This window comes from Mastacembelus armatus, chromosome 17, assembly GCF_900324485.2.
Source record: "Mastacembelus armatus chromosome 17, fMasArm1.2, whole genome shotgun sequence".
NCBI lineage: Eukaryota > Metazoa > Chordata > Actinopteri > Synbranchiformes > Mastacembelidae > Mastacembelus > Mastacembelus armatus.
Window position 1 is genome coordinate 3,843,085 of NC_046649.1, and position 20,044 is coordinate 3,863,128.

The 20,044-nt window shown below is 39.2% G+C and overlaps 1 protein-coding gene across 4 annotated transcripts in view; it reads left to right on the top strand.

The window, feature by feature from the left end:
* The window catches only part of LOC113134847 (cadherin-18-like), a 129,578-nt gene that overhangs the window by 70,954 nt on the left and 38,580 nt on the right, over positions 1-20,044 (top strand). For 3 of the 4 annotated variants that reach the window (XM_026314386.1, XM_026314389.1, XM_026314388.1), the window contains exons 4-7: positions 6,181-6,348; positions 9,419-9,606; positions 11,780-12,033; positions 16,952-17,088. In XM_026314386.1, coding sequence (XP_026170171.1) covers positions 6,181-6,348; positions 9,419-9,606; positions 11,780-12,033; positions 16,952-17,088 — 747 coding nt within the window. Of the gene's footprint in view, positions 1-6,180; positions 6,353-9,418; positions 9,607-11,779; positions 12,034-16,951; positions 17,089-20,044 lie in introns of all 4 variants that reach the window. The other variant, XM_026314387.1, reaches the window with a different exon arrangement.

Below are 20,044 nucleotides of genomic sequence, written 5' to 3' on the forward strand. Positions count from 1 at the left end.
TGTAATGCAGATGGTATAAAATGTACTTGCAAAAAACATATGTTTGTATTTCATTCTGTAGTATGTATGTATGTAAATTTATCCAGGTCAAAGTGGAAATATTAGTGTCATTTTGATCAAATCTAATGATGCTAAATACTTGCACTGACTTTCCAGAGATTAAATGCGAAAACATTTGCTGAATTCTAATGTGTATGCTTAGCTTCCCTCCCCTTGCTTTTTGATCTCTGTCTGTCTCTCTGAGCTAAAGTAGTGAAAATATCCTCCTATAATCTGCCTCCTTTTCCTTACTTTCTTGTGTCTGTGTGCAAGGGATTACAATGAAAATGAGACAAGAGCATACAGGAGAGAGCTGCATTTATAACATCAAGTACCCTTTTGGGCTGCTCTCATTTCAGCATAAAGGAAGGCTTTTGGTTTTCTGCTGGTGGGGGCCAGGTTTGTGTCAGTCTGTCAATAGGACTGAAGGTAGGATTATACAGCTGTCTGGGAAGAGTAGTCTCACTATGTCCTTTGCAATCAAAATCAATATTGGCACAAAATATAAACACATAAAAATGAAACCCAATGAAAACCAATTCCAGTATTGTGGAATTGTGTCAATTTTTGTTCATGGCTCAGGACAGTTAATCTCTGCTGCCATTCCTGCAGAAGCAGAATTCTTCCAGTCCCTCTAGGTTTTTTCCCACTCTTTCATGCCAGTCCCCTCCACTCATTTCAAACTCTCTCTGCTTCCTTTTGTCCTTTATCTTGCTCTCACTCAACCCCCTCACACACTCTGTCTGTCAGTCTATATGTGTCTCCGGTTACGCTCTGTGATACAGGTGCATAATGTGTGCTGCCTGTCCCGTCTAGTCTGCACCGTGTCTCTCTGCTCGGTCTAAAGGGGCTGATAAGGCCAGATGGCTCTCTGCTTTGTAAGCCTGTGAAGCGAGTAATGCAGTGGAGCAGAGCCTCCAGGCTAAACACTTTCTGCATCTCATGTGGGAGAGGGGTGTGTGTGTGTTTCTGTCCTTGTTACAACCAGTTTAGGTTCAGACCTTCGAAGTGTGGAGGTTTTGCAAAGTAAGGTCATTTTGACCAGTTTTTACTCATGCCACTGCAACTTTTGGATTTAGTTTTGTTCAGTATACTGTCTTAAAATTGTCTTTATGATTTACTGCATTTTCTGTAATGTTCATCAGAAGATGAGTGCACTGCAAATGTGTGGAGCATTTTCTGAACACAGTCTTCCACAACTGTATAATGAGCTCATCCACTGGCTCACACAACTATAGCTCCGTCTCTTGAGCTCAGTTAGTGTTTTTCTTTTAATTTATTTCAAGTAAAGTATACCTGAAGAGGAACACTCAGACAGCATTACAGTTAGTCTAATAACAGTCGTAAAATAAAATGCGCATGAATTTAAACTAAGGTATCAACCTTAAATGTTGTTAGAATGAGACTTCAAATTAGTTTGATATGTTTCTGCATGAAAACATCTTTCACGAAATTAGGAACAAAATGGAACAATAAAAACACTACCCTAGTAATTCCCCAAACTATTTTCAATATTAATCACACAGTAATCTTAACTGTGCAAGTGCAATGACAAGTGCAAGGCACTAGGGCTTGGGAACACAGACTCTATGGTCCATGCATGCATGCTATTTTTGTTTGTGTGCTGTAAATGCAGCAATACAAAGTGCAAAAGGCCTGGGTAAAGGTAAAGCCACATGAGAGGGTTTACAGGGTTTTACAGCATACAGACAAGCAGAACACCAAGTAATAGCCAACTAGTCAGAGGTGTGTGTGGTTTGTCTGTAGCAGCCCAGTGGCACTGGCATGTGACATACTGAAGGTTACCACAGTGAGCAGTTCTGTGTAATGGCTCTGTGCTCTGCTGCAGCACCTCTTAACTGAGATTCAGCAGATTTATTTATATAGTTTCTGTCTTGCTGCCTTCGGATTCAACGCAGATTTAATGAACTGAGTGAGAGGGTTTTCATATAGTATAAAGCAGCTGTGGACATCATATAATGTAAGATTCACTTATATTCACGTGTAGATCAATCAAGACCAATATTTAAGTCAGAACCAAAGTGGTGGAAAGTGACTGAATGACCATGTCATCCACAGAGATACAGTAATCATAACTGAGTTCAACAGGGCTAGCTTTTCAATATTAAAGCTTTATTATGAACATTTTTCATTTGTTGGTTCAAAAGTTGGGAAGACGAAGACTGTCCTCAGAAAGACAGACAGCTGCTGAAATTCCTAAATCAACTTATGCTTTTGTTTACCGGACAAGGGAGAGAATGACCATAGGGATTTTGGCTCTTGCCTGTCAGGAACAAAGGAGTAAGTATCACATCTTTGTTATAGCGCCATAAAACCTCTTAGACAGGAGGTCATAATGCACGATTGGGTCAACAAATCATGTGACATGGGATGCATGATGTGGCTGCATATTAGTTTTAATGCCTTGTCTCTTACCAGCTGTAAATATTGATTTTAATGATGAGCACATCATACCATAACCTAGTGTTCTCTAGGTTTAACAAACAATCATGGAAGTGGCTTATAATGGTCATTATCCGAGATTATTGATTAATACAATTGCTAAAGGCCTTTGTCACTTGAACATGAACAAATGCCATTTTTGACCACTATTACTACAACTCTGCACTTTTGCATTTTTTATTGAGAGCAGACATTGGCACCAACCAGGTGCAGCTCAGTGCAACACGAGGGAGATACTGAATACATAGAAGAATGAAAACAGAATGAAAAGGTAGAGCCAGGGCAATCTTCAGTAATGCCCAATCCTATGAGTTCCTCTGGCATTTTAATGTAGCAAGTGAAGAGAGGAGAGAGAGAGGCTGAAGTCGTTATGGAAGAGAAATGAGCTTAACCCACATGAAGGACCTGAATTTTCAAAATACAAATACACACTGAAAATACGTTAATATACATTTCCCTAAATATGCTATGGTACAATGAACAGCCAACTACTTTTGCTCTACAGGAAAAATACTTTTAGAAGTGACTGGAAGTCAATAATGGCATTACGGCAAATTCACTGTAATAATCCTCTTGACATGACAGAAAAAAGATATTTTGACTCACCAGAGGAAGCAGAGTTTGAACATTTGCTTATGCTTAAAATGTTTTGTCAGATTTATTGAAGCTCAGGTCTCATCCTGAGGACAGCAGATGGTTTAACTCTGAACTTCTAATCTGCAATAACTTTAAAGTTTAATGCTTAGGAAACGACATGTGTGTGGTCCCCGTCCTGAATGATTCCATTACACTGGAGGAAGCGGCTTAATCACACTATATTATATATTACATACTATATTATAACTTGAGACTAATATTTGTGGCTGCTGTATCGGTTTATCTGTTATGATAAATGTCCTGTTAATTGCTAAGATCAGGCACATTGTAAACAGGTCAACAGTTTATCAGATTATCTTTCTAAACTAACCCTACAAAAATAAGATCCAGTGTAATAAAGCAGAATGGCCCTTTAAATGCCTTACCTTGGATGGAGAAACACTATTAGCGAAAGACTCCAGTGAATGTCAGCTAGGGCATCAGTGACAAATGGTGAGTCTGCTTCAAAGCTTAGCAGCTGTACAGAAGACTCTCTAGATCAGGTCAAGGTCCATAAGGCAATACCTGCGGGTTTCACAAACAGGTGACTATATGGGGCAAAGCTGAACAGACTCTTTGTAGGTTTTTGACTGAAAAGAATATGAAAAGAACGTGTAATAAATAGGGAGCAATAAATAATTTTTAATATTTATTTTTACCGACTGCAAGTGCTACATGTTCTACATTGCAGTGGAAATTAGCAGGAGCAGTGATAGATCATGGATCACAGCACTACACTTTTTAATTTAAATAATTTTCAAGTGTTCAAGTCTTTTTTAAACACATGCATCAGTGTTCATTAGTCCATGTAACAATACACTCCACATGATATAAGGACAAACATAAAACTTGTGGACAAGTTACCAAACAAACGGATCAAAAACCCTCCTAAAATAACACTGATGCGTAAATCAACAAATTGCATCCTTTGTGAGGAGTAGCAGGAAGCAGGAACTAGTAAGTGTGAAGACAAGCAGAGAGACAGCTCCTGTATTCCTGCAGATCCCATCAGTATCAGCACCCTGGGCATGAAGTCACAGGACAGGTGTATTTATAGCCTTCAGCCTTGACCACGATTAAACAATTTGGTGGAAAGCATGTAGATTTAATCAACTACTCTATGAAATTATAGTGTATAATTTTGAAGTACTTGTACACATATACTTAATTTAAGTATAGGGAATTGGTAGGAACACCAAAGGAGTTAAGCACCAGCTATGATGTGCTAAAACAACTCCAGAACGCAAGACCAGATGGCCCCACCTGTTCAATCCCTGGTTTGAGTTACAAGAAAGCCTATGACTCCATGCCACACACATGGATCCTGGAATGCTTGAAACTGTACAACATCCACAGGACTCTAGGAACCTTCATCAAGAGCTCAGTGGGAATGTGGAAAACAAACCTGGAGGCCAACTTCACATCAGGAACATTACACACAGCCCGGTGGTGTGTGCCAGTGCAGGTGGAAGGTCACACACCACCAGTGTTGTTGGCTGTTACCAAAAGTTTACTGCAATGAAGCTAAGGGGACACTTAATCAAAAACAAACAGCACATTGCTGCTTTATAATTTTTAGTCATCCTGGGGTTCTAGAAATGATAGTCTCAGTCTGTCCAGATTACAATATCTCAATAACTATTTAATGGCTTGAAATGCTGTGCAGATGGTTCCCAGGAGATTATTGTCATCAAATTAGAGTTTCGGTTTGTTCAAAACTTAATGGTTTATGACTAAATGTCTGCCAAACTAATAAGACTTTTCTCTTTTTTGAATTCACATGCTGTAACTGTGGCTCCTGGCCATCTCCGATCCTATCAGCCTGTACACTACAAGCTGCTGTCCACTATCAGTCTCAGTGCCCAACAGAGTGGATTATAGCTTAACTTTGGGAAATTAGTGAACAATTATTATAGGACGTTTAGGTAACTTGAATCCTTAACATTGTTTATTGTCTCTGGATAAAACTGATCTTGATCCAATACTAAATTCTCCTCATTGATTTTCCTGCTTGTCATTCAGAAAACTGCTTGCCCTGGTCAGAGCAGCTACAGTAGCAAGCTGAAAAAGCTGAACCATCAAAATCCATTTGCTTTAACAAGAGCTACAGCTGTTTTCCATTTGCTTGTTGCTTTGTTTACACTGGTGACCACAGCAGCAACTGTTCACTATCTGAAAGCAAATGAAAACACATTGAAGGTGCTTTCACACAGCGAGCAGCAAGAGGAAACTGCTCACTCTTTGACAGCACCTTTCCTGAACCAGTGTGCTAATCTACTTGTAATGCAATGGTAGATAAGAATATTTTTCTTTCTTTGGCTTAGGGAAAGACAATTCTATAGCCAAAGGAAACTTGTTGAAAAGCCATCTGGCTTTTATCAATATTGTGAAACAGACTTCATGGATAGACTGATGATTTTTTTTTTTAACTTTGTTAAGTGTGGAGAAAGTTTGTGTTAGTGGGTCACTCATTCAACATTAGACTTTCTCACTAAAAAGTCTTCTTTTCCAGTGTGAAAATAATGTTTTCATCAGTAAGCTTTCAAACTGAAGCTGCAATGTTTTCCCAAACCTAACCATCCAGCTGTAGAGTCTAAACCTGACCACATTAGAGTATAAACCTAACTAAGATAAGATAAACTTTATTAATCACAAAAGGGAAATTTAGGAATTTTAGTTTTAAAATATGTAGTTTTTGGTGCCTAAATCTAATCCATACACAGAAAAATTGTCAGTGTTAATTTAACAAAAAAGTGTTTATATGTGACCAGAGGAACAGCATACAGTATAAACTCTTTTTAGTGTTAACACCTGGAGAGTTGATTTAAAACTGGTGATTTTGCTGTGTATGATTGTAGAAGATACACCAAAGACAAACAGTTGAAAACTATATAACTAACACTTTTATGATGTGATAATGCTTAGTCAGCTGTTGTTTTGGGCCATTTGCTGATGAACATGAGTCTTTCACATATATCTTCATTAGACCTGCTCTCATACTGATGACATGGACATATTTTTCTTTCGTCATCTCTGCCTCAGGTATTATTCGTACAGCAATGTCTAACATGGATCGTGAGACCAGGGACCACTACACTGTGGTAATCCAGGCCAAAGACATGGCAGGCTCAGTCGGGGGATTGTCTGGATCCACTACTGTCAACATCACTCTTACTGATGTCAATGACAATCCTCCAAAGTTTTCACAGAGTAAGTGATTCCACACAATGCACTGCTGACAGCAGCAGGTCGACATTGAAAATGCTGTCTCATTTCTATGCTTCATTTTTATCCTGCAGGTGTTGCCAAAGCTTAATTGGTTTAATCACTTGGAGAATAAGATGCATGCTTATAGATTTCATCATGATACAGATAAATTTGCCATAATCTCCAACTTCCACCATTGCAAGTCACATCACTGGTGTCATTGCTGTAAAACATCTGTGATGACAGTCGTTCAATGAGGAATCTGGATTCAATTATTTGCTGAAAGTATTCATTTTTCTCTTTCTGATAAAATTACTAGGCTGTGAACAAAGTGGTGTTGCACCACAAATGGTTCTGCGAGACCTATCCTCAGCATGATGCCTAAGACACGTTTTCAGCAGAGACACAAGAAGCTCTTCTTGCAGTGCATTATTTGAATGTCTCCACCTACATGTGCTTTGAACTGGGCACCAAAATACAACACAGAAAAGCAAAGTCAGGAAGTAACAAACTCTCTGAGCACTATGTTTTCTGGTTGTTGAGCTGCCACAAAAATAGTGCTCTCTCTTGTCTTTCCCATTTTTGGCTTCTTTGCTGCCACATAATAATGCTTCTCCTATTTAATCTTATAGTGCTAAAATGACTCAGCTGTTCTAGTTGAAACTGCAACTGTAAGAGTTTAAAAGTTCAGTCATAACTGGCATCACTGGTGTTATACTGTTGATTTTTACATGTACAATCACAAACTGGCTTAAAATCCTTTGCTTCCTATATGTCAGCTCTCTAAAATTAACAATATATTCACAGTAGTTCCAGCTGAGATACTCTGTTCCTGCTGATGAGCGTGCATGCCCACACTATATGATTAACAACCCCGATACACTAGCTCTGACATACACAATCGTTTGAACTCCTCATGGGGACTTCACATTGACTTCATTGACTTTTCACGTACCTTAACCTTAACTATAAGCATTATTTGCCTAATTATTACCTTAAACTTACCCTAACTTTTCCACCAAGTCATCACTCTAAAATTCAATTATTGCCATGTTTGGATCAGGGTCAGCACAGTGTGTGTGTGTGTAAACAGGTTTTGGTCTCCATAAACCTTGAATAATACCAGACATACAAAACAGGCAAAGGGCAGAAAAAGGATAGAAAATGATTAATATATGACATTTTTTCTGGATCTACAATTTTGTGTAAATGGACAATGCCCATGGTCAGAGAATTACTCACAGACAAAACACACAAAATCATTCTGTGGTTCTGTCACTTTTTTCAGATACTATTGCCTGAGGACAGATCCCTAAAAGTCACTTTTTCACATTATAAATTGTCTTAACTCTTGTGAAGTTCCTCTTCTTCCTGTTATTATAAACTCAGCATATCTTATATGTCTAGACATTACTACACTATTTCCATCAGTACATGTCATATTATTCCCCAGTTTCATTTTTTACCAGCAATACTGTTTTTATCCAGTAATTCTGTTTACCTCTTCTTCCATTCAATCTCTATGAAGTTATGAAAGTCATGAAACCCAGAACTTACTGTTCTTAGTATGAATAGTACAGTCCAGATAGAACCTTTAGAACCTTTGCAGTCTTATTGTTGGCAGTTTAAGAGTGATCAAAAAAGAAGGAAACAGTGTTAAGAAAATATTATTGCTTTTACATAAGAAATGAAAGTGATGAGTGTGTCATGACTGTTTTACTGTACTGATGAAATTAAATCTTCAGAAGCTAAATTACCACATTAACTGTTAGCAAATCCTTCATTGTTTTCAACTGGCCTTCATTTGCAATGTGCCTTTATGTGTTTGCATTCACTTGTAAACAGACTTTATTTGAGAATGTTAAGTGTTATTCTATAGTTCATACACCCTCAGATCATATCAGCACAGTAGGAGCACAGGGTCTCACAGGGTCACTAGAGACAGACATCATTATCTTTACTGCTTATCCTGTAGAGAAGGGGTCACCAACCCTGCCCTGCTTGTTTTCCAACTATCACTGTCCTTTCAGTTTCTGACTGGCTGAACACACCTAATCCAGGTAATCAATAGTGGGTGGGACAGGGACAGCTGGAAAACAAACAGGACACCAGCTTTTGAGGAGAAGCATTGGTGACCCTTGCTATACATTGGTGTAATCATTGACTCAGACCTGAATTTTAACAACCACATAAAATCCATCACTAAATCTTCCTAATACCACCTGAAAAACATTGCTAGAATAAAAGGTTTTCTGTCTAAACAAGATGCAGAAAAACTTGTTCATGCATTTATTTTCAGTAGGTTAGATTATTGTAATGGCTTGTTCACAGGTCTTAGCAAAAAGTCAATCAGGCAGATGCAGCTAATCCAGAATGCTGCTGCCAGAGTCCTTACAAACACCAGGAAACTGGACCATATCACACCAGTTCTTAGATCACTACACTGGCTTCCCGTTAGTCAAAGGATAGATTTTAAAATCTTATTGCTAGTTTATTAAGCACTAAATGGTTGTGGACCAAAATATATTCAAGATGTATTAGTTCCCTATGAGGTTTCCAGACCCCTCAGGTCATCTGGGACAGGTCTACTGTTTGTTCCCAGAACCAGAACCAAACAAAGTGAAGCAGCATTCAGTTTCTATGCTCCTCACTTGTGGAACAAACTTCCAGAACACCTGAGGTCTGCTCAAACTGTCAGCTCATTCAAATCAGGACTGAAAACTCTGTTGTTTACTGCTGCCTTCAAATAATTGTTCATCCTTGTTTCCTTAATGTGTTTTTATGTCTTATTTTAATTTACTTTATTTGATTTAAATTTATTTTATTTTAAATGTCTTTGTTTTTAAATGCTCTTTTCAATACTTTTAATGTAATTATATGCCTTGTAAAGCACTTTGAATTGCATAGTGTATGAAAGGTGCTATACAAATAAATTTGCCTTTGCCTTTCGAGGGTTGCAAGGACTGAGGACAAGTGTTGAGTCTCTGGGTGGATGTCTTCAGGCTGCATGTAAAAATCACTAAATATTAAAATGTAAAATGTAAAGTATTGTAAAGTTGTCTTGTTGTTGCAGAGAGCTACCAGTTGTATGTACCAGAGCTGGCTCCAGTGGGGAAGGCAGTGGGTCGGATCAGAGCCAGTGATGAAGATGAAGGGCAGAATGCTGAAATGACCTACAGCATCACCAATGCAGATGCAGCTGCCATCTTCACCATCATTACTGATGCTGACCACAAGGAAGGAATAATTTCCCTTAAGGAGGTATAAATCAGACATCACAACACAGGCCTACTCTGATGCCTATGTACACGTATAGTATATAATGACTGAGCTGCAGTTTTGGGTGTGACTGTGAGGAGCACTGTAGCAGGCAAGAACAGTATTAAGCTTTCTTCTTTTGCTTCTGCTTTCATTTAGCTCTTTACAGCCATAATGAAATGCTAGTCTGAACAGTATGACAATGTTTTGTCTTTTAGAGGTTTTTTCAACAGGGATCCAATAATGCAATAGTACAGTTTTTGCTGAAAAGCTAATTGGTTTCTCACATCGCTGCAGTGTAATAAAAAAATATTTCAACAATGTTCTGTTCTCTAGCTGTTAAGCAGCAATACAAAATAAAGCAGCTAAGCTTTAAAAGACAAAGTTACATGGCAACTATGCTTTCTTATTTTCTCAAACAGAAGATGAGTATCTGGGATCCAATAATTGGGGTAGATGATTTGCATACTAGACTCTATAGTAGTAACAGGTGAGAACCGTGCCAGGGAGGAAAAACCAAGAAAGAACAGCCTTTGTTTGGCTGTGTCAAAATACAATTTAACCCTGGCACAAGTGTTCACTGGGAACCAAATTTAACTCACTCTCTCAGTTACATTATGTATGGTAAAGCCATGCAACTGCAATAGTACATAAATAGCATGTCTTTTAGCACAGTAGCTGCAAATGTTACTAAGAACTGACTGAGCTTGAAAGGTGTTTCCCATAATAGTAGTGTTTTACTTTGGAAAATGATGCAAAAAGTGAAACAAAGACAGCAGAACTTAATAGGCCTACATATAAAGTATCCTAATATAGGTTTTAATAACTTGACAGCTAGTTTACGTACATAGAGGTGACAGAATTAACATATCCCTGTGGAAGTACCTCAATATCTCAATATTAATCCAATTTTAAGTTTAAAATTAAATGTAATAATTAAAGACGTTATGTACAGCTAATTTGAAACAGCAAATAGGAAATGTAATCATTTGCAGGATTTTGGTTTCAGTGGCAACTTTTTTAACGAAGAAGGCCCTAATTCATTAATGGCACTAAGATGTAGGTTATTCTAAGGTTTAGTCATTAGTACCTCAAATCAAGTTTAGTAGCAAACCATGGTATTGTTGATTATTTCTGGGTAAATTACACAGATTTTATATATATATCCTATTATATGTTATATAGCGCTACACTCGATACTACATTTTATATAGCTGTTGTGGGATAGTACTATATCCATTATATCTGTATGAGCAAAGAAAAAAAAATTCTGTCAAACTGCACTTTTTTCAGGATTGTAGTAAAAAAAGCTGCTGATGATCTGACATTTTGCTTGAGACTCACTTTGATGGGGGTAACTACTGAACTGCTCTTATGATAGACAGCAAAATCAAATTTATTAAGTGAAAGTGCCCCAAAATTGTGCCTTCACAGTTTGAACAGTTCTGTTCTGTTCAACAATACTCAAGTAAACTGTACAGGAAATGGAATTGGACCAAATCCAGCATGCATTGCCATTCCTCCTTGCTTCAGCCAAGCTGAAATCCTTTGAGACAGTCAAGTGTGTCTGATTTGCCTCTGCAGCCTTTGAACTATGACAACAGGAAGTCTGTGGTCAGTAGGAGTGAGCATTACTGGGTTTTCAAAGTGACAAGTTAAAAATAGTTTTGATTTTCTTCATACCTCTTTTCCAGCTGCTCAAACTTGAGAACAGCAGAAGGCTCCAAAATTGCTTTTCTCTTCTTCCCCACAGTTTAAAGTTTGGTTTTGCAAGCTTGTTGTAATAACTATTCTGGGAGTGTCTGATGTTTTTGTGAAAAATTATCAGTGGGTGTTCTCAGGCATCCGTTTCCATTCACAGCTTGGAATTCCCATGGTCAAGGCATGAGAAAATTCAAAGCTGATAGTGTAAAGAGTCATGCTGACTCACTGAAGGGGCAGGTGTACAATAGGTAGTACAGGTAGTACAATAGCGGACGGGTCCTGTGTAAATATTGTATTTTCTGAAAATGACATGTTCAGTTGCTTGTTACTTAGTCCACTATTACTGTTAACTGCCAGTTATTAGCAGTAGGTGATTATGATAAGAAATGAAATTTTCTTGCTTGTTGCCTCACACTGTTGGTCTTTAAAATCTGTCCTTAGTATGATTACCATGCTTTATTCTCCTTCCCAGCCTCTGAACTATGAGAAGAGAAAGGTTCACACACTCAGCATTGAAGGTTCCAACACTCACTCAGACTCCCGCTTCATGCACCTTGGGCCGTTTAAGGATTCCACTTCACTGCGAGTGATTGTGGGGGATGTGGATGAGCCTCCTGTCTTCTCTATGGACTACTATATCATGGATGTGTATGAAAACTCACCTGCTGGCACCCAGGTTGGCACTGTAACTGCCATGGACCCTGATAGCACCAACAGCGCTGTCAGGTAAAAGAAGTAGTTGGTGATGTGATGTGTGTGTTTTTGAATGTGTATGGCTGGGAGTGTTTGGAGATCAGGTGTCCTGGAAGGAAAAGAGGCTTTGCAGTTGTGTTGCTGTGTCACAGTGTGTCGCTCCAGCATGTACAGCAGGTCCTCTGTTGAATTTGACCACTTTGCAAAAGAGTCACTTCTCTGAAAATACTACATTTCCCTCTTTGCTCCTTATGGCTCCCTTGGCAATGGAGCAGTGGAACAGTGGTGATTTCTGTCCCCTCCACTCAGTCTTGGCAGGTAGAAAGAACGGTGTGTTATGGGCCACGTAAAATGGTGATTTGTGAGGAGGGAAAGCCTTTGTACTGATGATGGGACACTATCAACAAATATTGGTCCATCAGCAGATGGTAGCTGATGTGGATTGTTGCTGTACTACAAACTAAATTCTGCTTTAAATTACATAGGTGAAATTTAAGAACAGGTATTGCAAATTGAAGCTGTGTAAATGGTCAAAGACCATTAAGTGTGGAACTATATATAAAATGTATATTATTTATTTATTTATTTATTGGTTATGTGAGTGAAAGGACACTTCAAATAAATTTAAGGGGAAAAAAATGTTGACCTCCAATGATAAACATACAACACAGACCTAAACCCCAAAACACTGCCAGTCTCAGTTTTTCCTTTGAATTTATGGTACACAAAACACTGAAATCCCAGTTTATTAAAATAGATATATCTTTGCACTGGGAAACTACACTATCTACTGTGACACCCTGAGTATAATAAACTGTGTTTTCATTATGAGGCCGACTGTCTCTTGCTTTATGTTTACTTCAGTGATTAGATCAGTCCCATGCTTGCAGGAAAGCTGCAGATATTATTGCATTTAAGCAGAAAAACTGAAAACTCCCTATATCTAACCACTCAAAATCTCCAGAGGCAATAATATTTAGACTTTTGCTAAAATAAAAATGTAGTAACAGCTTTGATGGATTCACCTTTAAATCCACTTTTCTTTACTGTAGAAAGTGAGTCTGTGTGCAACAGCTGATTGTTTACTGTACAGTAAAGCATTTCAGATCACAAGGCTACAGTAAAATCATAGTGTCACAGTAAAAGATTTAAATAATTCATGGAGCTTCCACTGCTGTGCCACATACATATATTATGCAGAGCTTCTGTCTGTATATGATGGCACACATATTGATCCTGTGGCTATTTGATGTCAAAAAGCAGTTATATTTTATATTTTTTGGTCAAAATACTACATTGTCTAAAAGGAAATGTTTCAACCAGAAGTGTGAGAGTTGCCAAAGTTGTGATGCTGAAGGAGATGGAGCCAACTTCCAGCATTTTGGATACAAGCAGACAGAGCTCAGATGGGTGGGTTTGGCCCAATTTAACCCCTGCTTATCATGATTATTGTGACTGTCTATGAGCTATGGCCAAGGCCAAGAGAAAATGCCAGCTATAGTTTTATGCTTCTTCTAAAGCTGATACTAGTGTGCACTGACCCTGATGTTATTCAGACTTGTAGCCTTGTGATTCAGCATGTGGAAGTTGTCTTGGCAAGGAGCCAGAAGGTGTAAACATCGTTTTACTAACCGTAGAGGTAGTTGAGCTCACGTGCTCTAGCTTGTCAACAGCAGAGAGCCTCTCAACAGCTCCCAAGATAGCACCATGGCAGTGTAGTTGTGGATTGAAAAAACCTAACCATTTATGACCATTTCCACTGCGTGTGTGTCCTATATAAAGCAACGCAGGTTATATAGATGATAGATGAGGTTGATGGTGCTGTAATTATGTAGCATTTCTGAGCTGGCTTTCTTATTAAACAGAACCATGTTTTTTTTTTTTTTCTGTTTGTTTTGTTTTTTGATAACCTTAGCCAAGGGTTTGCAAACCTAACCTTCATAGTTTATTTGGCATCACCACTATGTTTTATTATGAAATTGTATTTGACATACCCATACTTAAATCCATTGATCAGGGGTGGGTAAATGTTAAAAATGTTTATTATGTCCTGTTGAGGATGAAATTGCTTGTTCCACAGAGACTTGACAAAATAAAGAAAAATGCAGTGATGTGAGCTCCTCGTAAACACAACTGAGCAGAGGCTATAGAATCAAGACCACAGTCTTTGTTACTCATGCATACAACACAATCTGCCACTAATGGAGAGTATATGAGCAGTTTATCAAGCAGCTGCTGAACTTGCAGAAACGGGAATTCAATTCAATTCAGTTTTATTTGTATAACGCCAAATCACAATACAATCATCTCAAAGTACTTTACGAAAAACAAAAAAACCCAACAAATCCCTTATGAGCAAGCACATGGTGACAGTGGAGAGGAAAAACTCCCTTTAACAGAAGAAAAAACCTCCAGCAGAACCGGACTCAGTTTGGGCGGCCATCTGTCTCGACCGGTTGGGGTGAGTGGATAGAGCAGAGAGAGAAAAGAAAAAAGTCTTCAGAGCTTTGGCCACAGTAAGTAAGTCCTCATTTTAAGTCTTAAACCAATAAGAATGTTCACACACCATGCTTATGATAATACTTGAGACATCATGACATGTCCTACCCATGGGACATTTTGCCTTACTTAACACTGTTTCTGTTCGTGGCATCCACCGTTTAAAAGCTATAAGTCTCATGATTTTAGGTCTTTCAGGGTCCCCAGATCACTGCAAAGACTGTTTTTCATTTTTTAGAAAAATTAAATTCTAATTTGAAATGTTTGGAAGTAAATAATGATGTCACCTTTCATGACGGACGAGGGACTGTGTTCAACCATCCCCTCACCCTTTGATTACCTGGGGCTTGATTTAACTACTAAATTTACTGCGAGCCACAAGATATACATTTACACTGCATCAAAGAATTCAATTACTCAAATTAGTTCTATAATTTGCCCAGCTATATTTGGAAGTTCTCCACCTGTCACATGCAGTGACATTGTCAAAAAATGAACAGGATTTTTCCTGCCTAAAACTTGGAAACTTTCCACTCTACTACAAATACTACTGCCCAGGGAGCAGTGTGTGTTAACTTAAAGGCAAATTCATGCCTCCTTGTGATGGAGCCAACATAACACTAACTTCCCAAAACCAACCAAGCATTTTGATTCAGGCCTTACGCTAGTCAAGTTGCAATGCTGAACCAGCTCAGTGGCCAGGGCCAAAGAGGCATAGAAGGGCTTTCTGTCCTCAGCCCAGCTGCTGCCTACACAATCCCCAGTCCAGTGACAGATCTCTGACAAAGCACTGTTGCACAGCACTGGATGGACCAAGCACTATGACTGGTTCAAACGCTTTCAACATTTACATCACCTCAAGCCCATAGGGCCTTTAAGATCTTGAAACCTGGTGATATCCAACTGTTATACATTTTCACTTCTTAGCAGCAGTACAATAACAACAATAACTATGTATTTTTTCCAAGGATATTCAACTTGAGATTATTGACTTTCGTTAGTTATTTAGAATTACAGGTTTTAAGGAAGTGGACTGTTTAAATAACTAATGCTGCATTCATCAATCCAGCCCTATCTAATTGGTTATGCTCTGCTACAGAGCAGTAATTTGTGTAAATATATTTACCAGACTATAAGTTGCCCTTTTTTTACTCCTTTGGCTTGTCCTGTGACTTATACAGCAAAGCGATTTATATGTGTATATTTACAGTCATTTTGTCGAGTAGTCACTAGCTCTCTAAGACGCTGTTTCATCCTCCCTGATGTTGATGGTGTTTAACATTACTTGACATAGATGAATGAATTTGTTAATGGACTTCTGCTTGTTGTTATGCCTAGCCTACGTTCTTCATAGGCTAATTTAGACTATAATCAGTATAATTAGAAATGTGACTTATACACCAAAGCGAACTATATGTTTTTTCTGTTCAACAAAGCTGTTTTTGTTAAAAGCTACTAATACTCCGGTACTGTCAAATCCTGATCATTATGCCCTTGCAAACTATAGCGCATTTATTTTATGCTCACACTGAACATTAGGTTAAGAGCTCAATAGTCTAGCATTTATGACAGATTTATCACATTATGATTGCAGCTTTTACAGTAATTTAATACATTTTTAATGAGGTACCATACTGTACAATATGGCAGGCACAACAGCAGAGCTCTCAGTCACCACATTTGGTTAATGATAGTGGTAATTCAGTGAGGTCAGTTCACCTTAAAGACTGCTAAAAAATATGTCTACTTCACAATGTCTGGATATGTAAATGGTGCAGCAGGAGCACAGTTTTTCATAAAATAACTGAACTTTTTTATAATATGTAAACTTAAGTTGTTTTCTGCAGTTGTCCAGAGTTATCAGCATTAGATGTGACTACATTGGGAATAATGGAGGCACTTGCGTCATCCTTGTTGTCAAGCAGGGCATTGAGGTGATCGGTCTTAGGTACAATAAATATGTATTGTATCTACCTAAGTGGTTTCTTCAATTTAATTATCTGCAGCAAGAAGGTATAAAAGGCTAATTGTATTGGTGTGTGTCTTTTGAAATCTGTGGCCACTTGTGGTGCTTTGCATTTCAGCTCAGTGTCATGGTTCGGACATTAAATTAAAACCACCACCAGTCAAACTGAGAGACTGGATTACTTTTTTTGATAGGGTGTTTTTGAAAATGACCACAATGACTGGAAAGAGTTTAATCTACAGCTACCATCTACTGTACATTAAGTGTTGTAATAAATGGTATATATGGGTGATTCTTAAGCTCAAAAAGATAAGGAAATAAATATGTACAGTGACACATTTGTGGGGTAGAGTTGTGTTTTGTCACCTGAAATTGAGACACAGCATCAGTGTTCCCCTTCATAATACATTCATCATGACAACTATCTGTTCACTTCTGTGCTATATGTTCAAAGCTTGTAATTGTAAATGTAATTCTGTATCGCAGGTACTTCATAGAAAATGAAGAAGAAAAACCTTTGTATTTCACCATTGGGGTGAACAGCGGAATTATCAGGACTACACAGGTTTTGGACCGAGAGGAGACAGCGTGGCATAACATCAGTGTGATGGCTGCAGAGGTTGGTAAGTTCACAACCACAGCAGAAAAGATCACCTATGTGATTATTATGCATATCCATCCACCAGCCCACTACCCAACAGTACCCACCTGTCCCAAACGCTATCTATCATTTGTGTTTTCCCTGCCCTGGTGATCCCAGGAGGAAATAAATTCCTGTTCTTGTTCTGCATTTGGGTCCTACCTCTCCTTCTTCGCTCCAGCAGCACACCAACACATAACAATAATGCACTAAACTTATCATTATTTACTGGTTTTATCTATACTTTGCTATAACATTATTAAATAAAATAATTATTTTCAGGAAGCTACCTATGAATTTAAGGATTAACAGGATCTTCAGTCACACCTCGGAACACACAGAGGTTTCTCTCAGAGGATCTCAGGTTGCATCCAGGCTCATATGATTTCAACAGATCAGATATGTAGTATAGCCTGGACAAAGGCCTTTAAAAGTTAACAATAAAATCTTAACATCAATCCTAAAAATTAATGGGAGCCAAGGAGGCCAAAACAGGTAGAAAATAATATCTACTTGTTCTATTTAAGAATCTAGCACCTGAATTCTGTACAGTCTGAAGCTGATTAATGGATTTTCCCAAAATGACCCTTGTGGGATACCATACTTAGGATGGCATGTAATTATTAATAATAAATTAAAATAAACCATTTTAATGTGCTACCTGTTATTCCAGGCAAGTGTCTCAGTCTCTCGAATAAAATGCAATGATCTACTGTCTCAAAGGCAGCACTGAGATCAAGGAGGATGAAGTGATCACATTCCAGCATCAGAAGCCAATAAAATGTAATTTGTCATGGTCTCTGTGCTGTGATGCCTATAAAAGCCTGATTGGAATTTATCAAAAATGTTACTGTTTCTGCTGTTAAAAACAAGTCTTTAAACATACAGTACCGGGTACTGGGTTGTCTGGGTAGAAGCCCAACCAGAAGGGTAGGGCTCTGTTAAAAATCAAGGTGCAACCAAATCAATAACTGTAATTAAAAACTTGACATGACATCAACTGGACTGGAAGACAGTTTCATATGTGACACAATTTCTCATAATTCAGGTAAGGACATGAGAGGAAACTGATTTAAAGTGTGTATATCTGTGCAACCGGCCGGCTGGAGACTGAGGCAAGAAACTAGCCATAAAATCAGGTGAGAAGCCTGCTGGAAACTCAGACGAAGCGTGGGTTGGTGACTGAGGCGAAGGGCTAGCTGGAAACTCACGTGATAAGCCTGCTGGAAACTCAGGTGAGGGGCTGGCCAGTGACTGAGGTGAAAAGCTGGCTGGACACTTGGGTGAAAGGCCTGCCAGAAACTGAAAGAGAACCTCGGTGGGGCTGCAGTCATTGGCACCCTCAGGTTCTGAAGACAGGACAGGAACCTCAGCAGGGACGCTGTTGTCGGCACACTGAAGCTCTGAGTTCCTGGGTGGAACCTCAGTGGGGACATTGCCGTCAGTGTACTGAGGCTCTCTCAGCCTGGGGGGCTCTCTCAGCCTGGGGGGTAACCTCAGCGGGGAGATGTCATAGAGGCTGCGAGACAGACGATCCTGATAATGGGTCCAGTGACTCTGGTTGCGGCGGTGGAGGCTCTGGCCGAGGCGGTGGAGCTGGAGGCTCTGGATGCTGCAGCTCTGGAGGCTCGGATTGCTGCGGCTCTGGGGACAATGAAGAATCTGGCTGAGTAAGCGGCACTGGAGAAGCTGGAGACCCTAGCCGAGTGGGGCTAAGGACCCTGGTTGAGTAGGCGGCGCTGGGGATCCCGGCTGGTGCGGCTTCGGCTGAGGTGGCGGTACTAGAGACTCTGGCCGAGTGGGCTGGGATGGCGAGTGCTTGTCCGGCTGTGGCACAGGAGGCAGAGCCTCGTCTGCTATGTCTCCTTCGGACGACTGGGTATTGAGATGCTGAAGATGAACCTCGGTGGGGATGGCGTTGCCGATAACCTGAGGTCCAAGTGACTGGAAGGAAGAACCCTCAACGGGAACGGCTTTGTCAGCACACTGTGCTTTGTCGAGGGGGCTGCAGGGCAAGAGGCTCAGGCTGCTGCGGTGCTGGAGCCTCAGGGGGCGAGAAGGCAGCTCTGGGCTCCGGTGAGGAAACAGTGTTGGGCTCTGGCTGCAGGACCAGAGTTGCAGCTACTCTTGATATTTTACCAACAAATTTTTTTTAAAATGTTTTTAACAGCTTAGCTCCAGATGTATTGCAGATTGTCAATAGCTCTCTTCAGTCAGGGCAGTTTCCCCAGGCCTTAAAAACTGCTGTTATAAAACCGCTTCTTAAAAAGCCTAATCTAGATGCTTCAGCAGTAAGTAACTACAGGCTAATATCAAATCTTCCATTTCTGGGAAAAATAATTTAAAAAGTAGTTTTTCAACAAATTCACAGTTTTATGGTGCAAAACAGTCTTTTTAATGCACTTCAGTCTGGATTTCGCGCACACCACAGCAGAGACTGCACTTATTAAAATTTTAAATGATTTACATTTGAATAATGATGAGTCCAAAACCTCTGTTTTAGTACTACTGGATCTCAGTGCTGCATTTGACACAGTTGATCATGATGTGCTGCTTTATAGACTAGAAATGTGGGTGGGAGTTACTGGCACAGTGTTAAATTGGTTAAAATCTTACTTACAAGATAAAGACTATCTTGTCTCACTTGGTAATTACGAGTGTGAGCGAACAAAAATTAAATGCGGGGTTCCTCAAGGGTCTATTCTTGGACCTCTCTTATTCAATATCTACATGCTGCCCCTTGCTCAGATTATGGAATACTACAACATTGACTACCATACCTATGCAGATGACACTCAACTTTATATATATGTATCATCTCATGATTATAGTCCTCTAATTTCATTATGTGAGTGTATTAATCAAGTCAAAGAATGGATGTGCCAGAATTTTCTCCAGCTCCATACAGACAACACAGAAGTGATTGTTGTTGGCCCCAA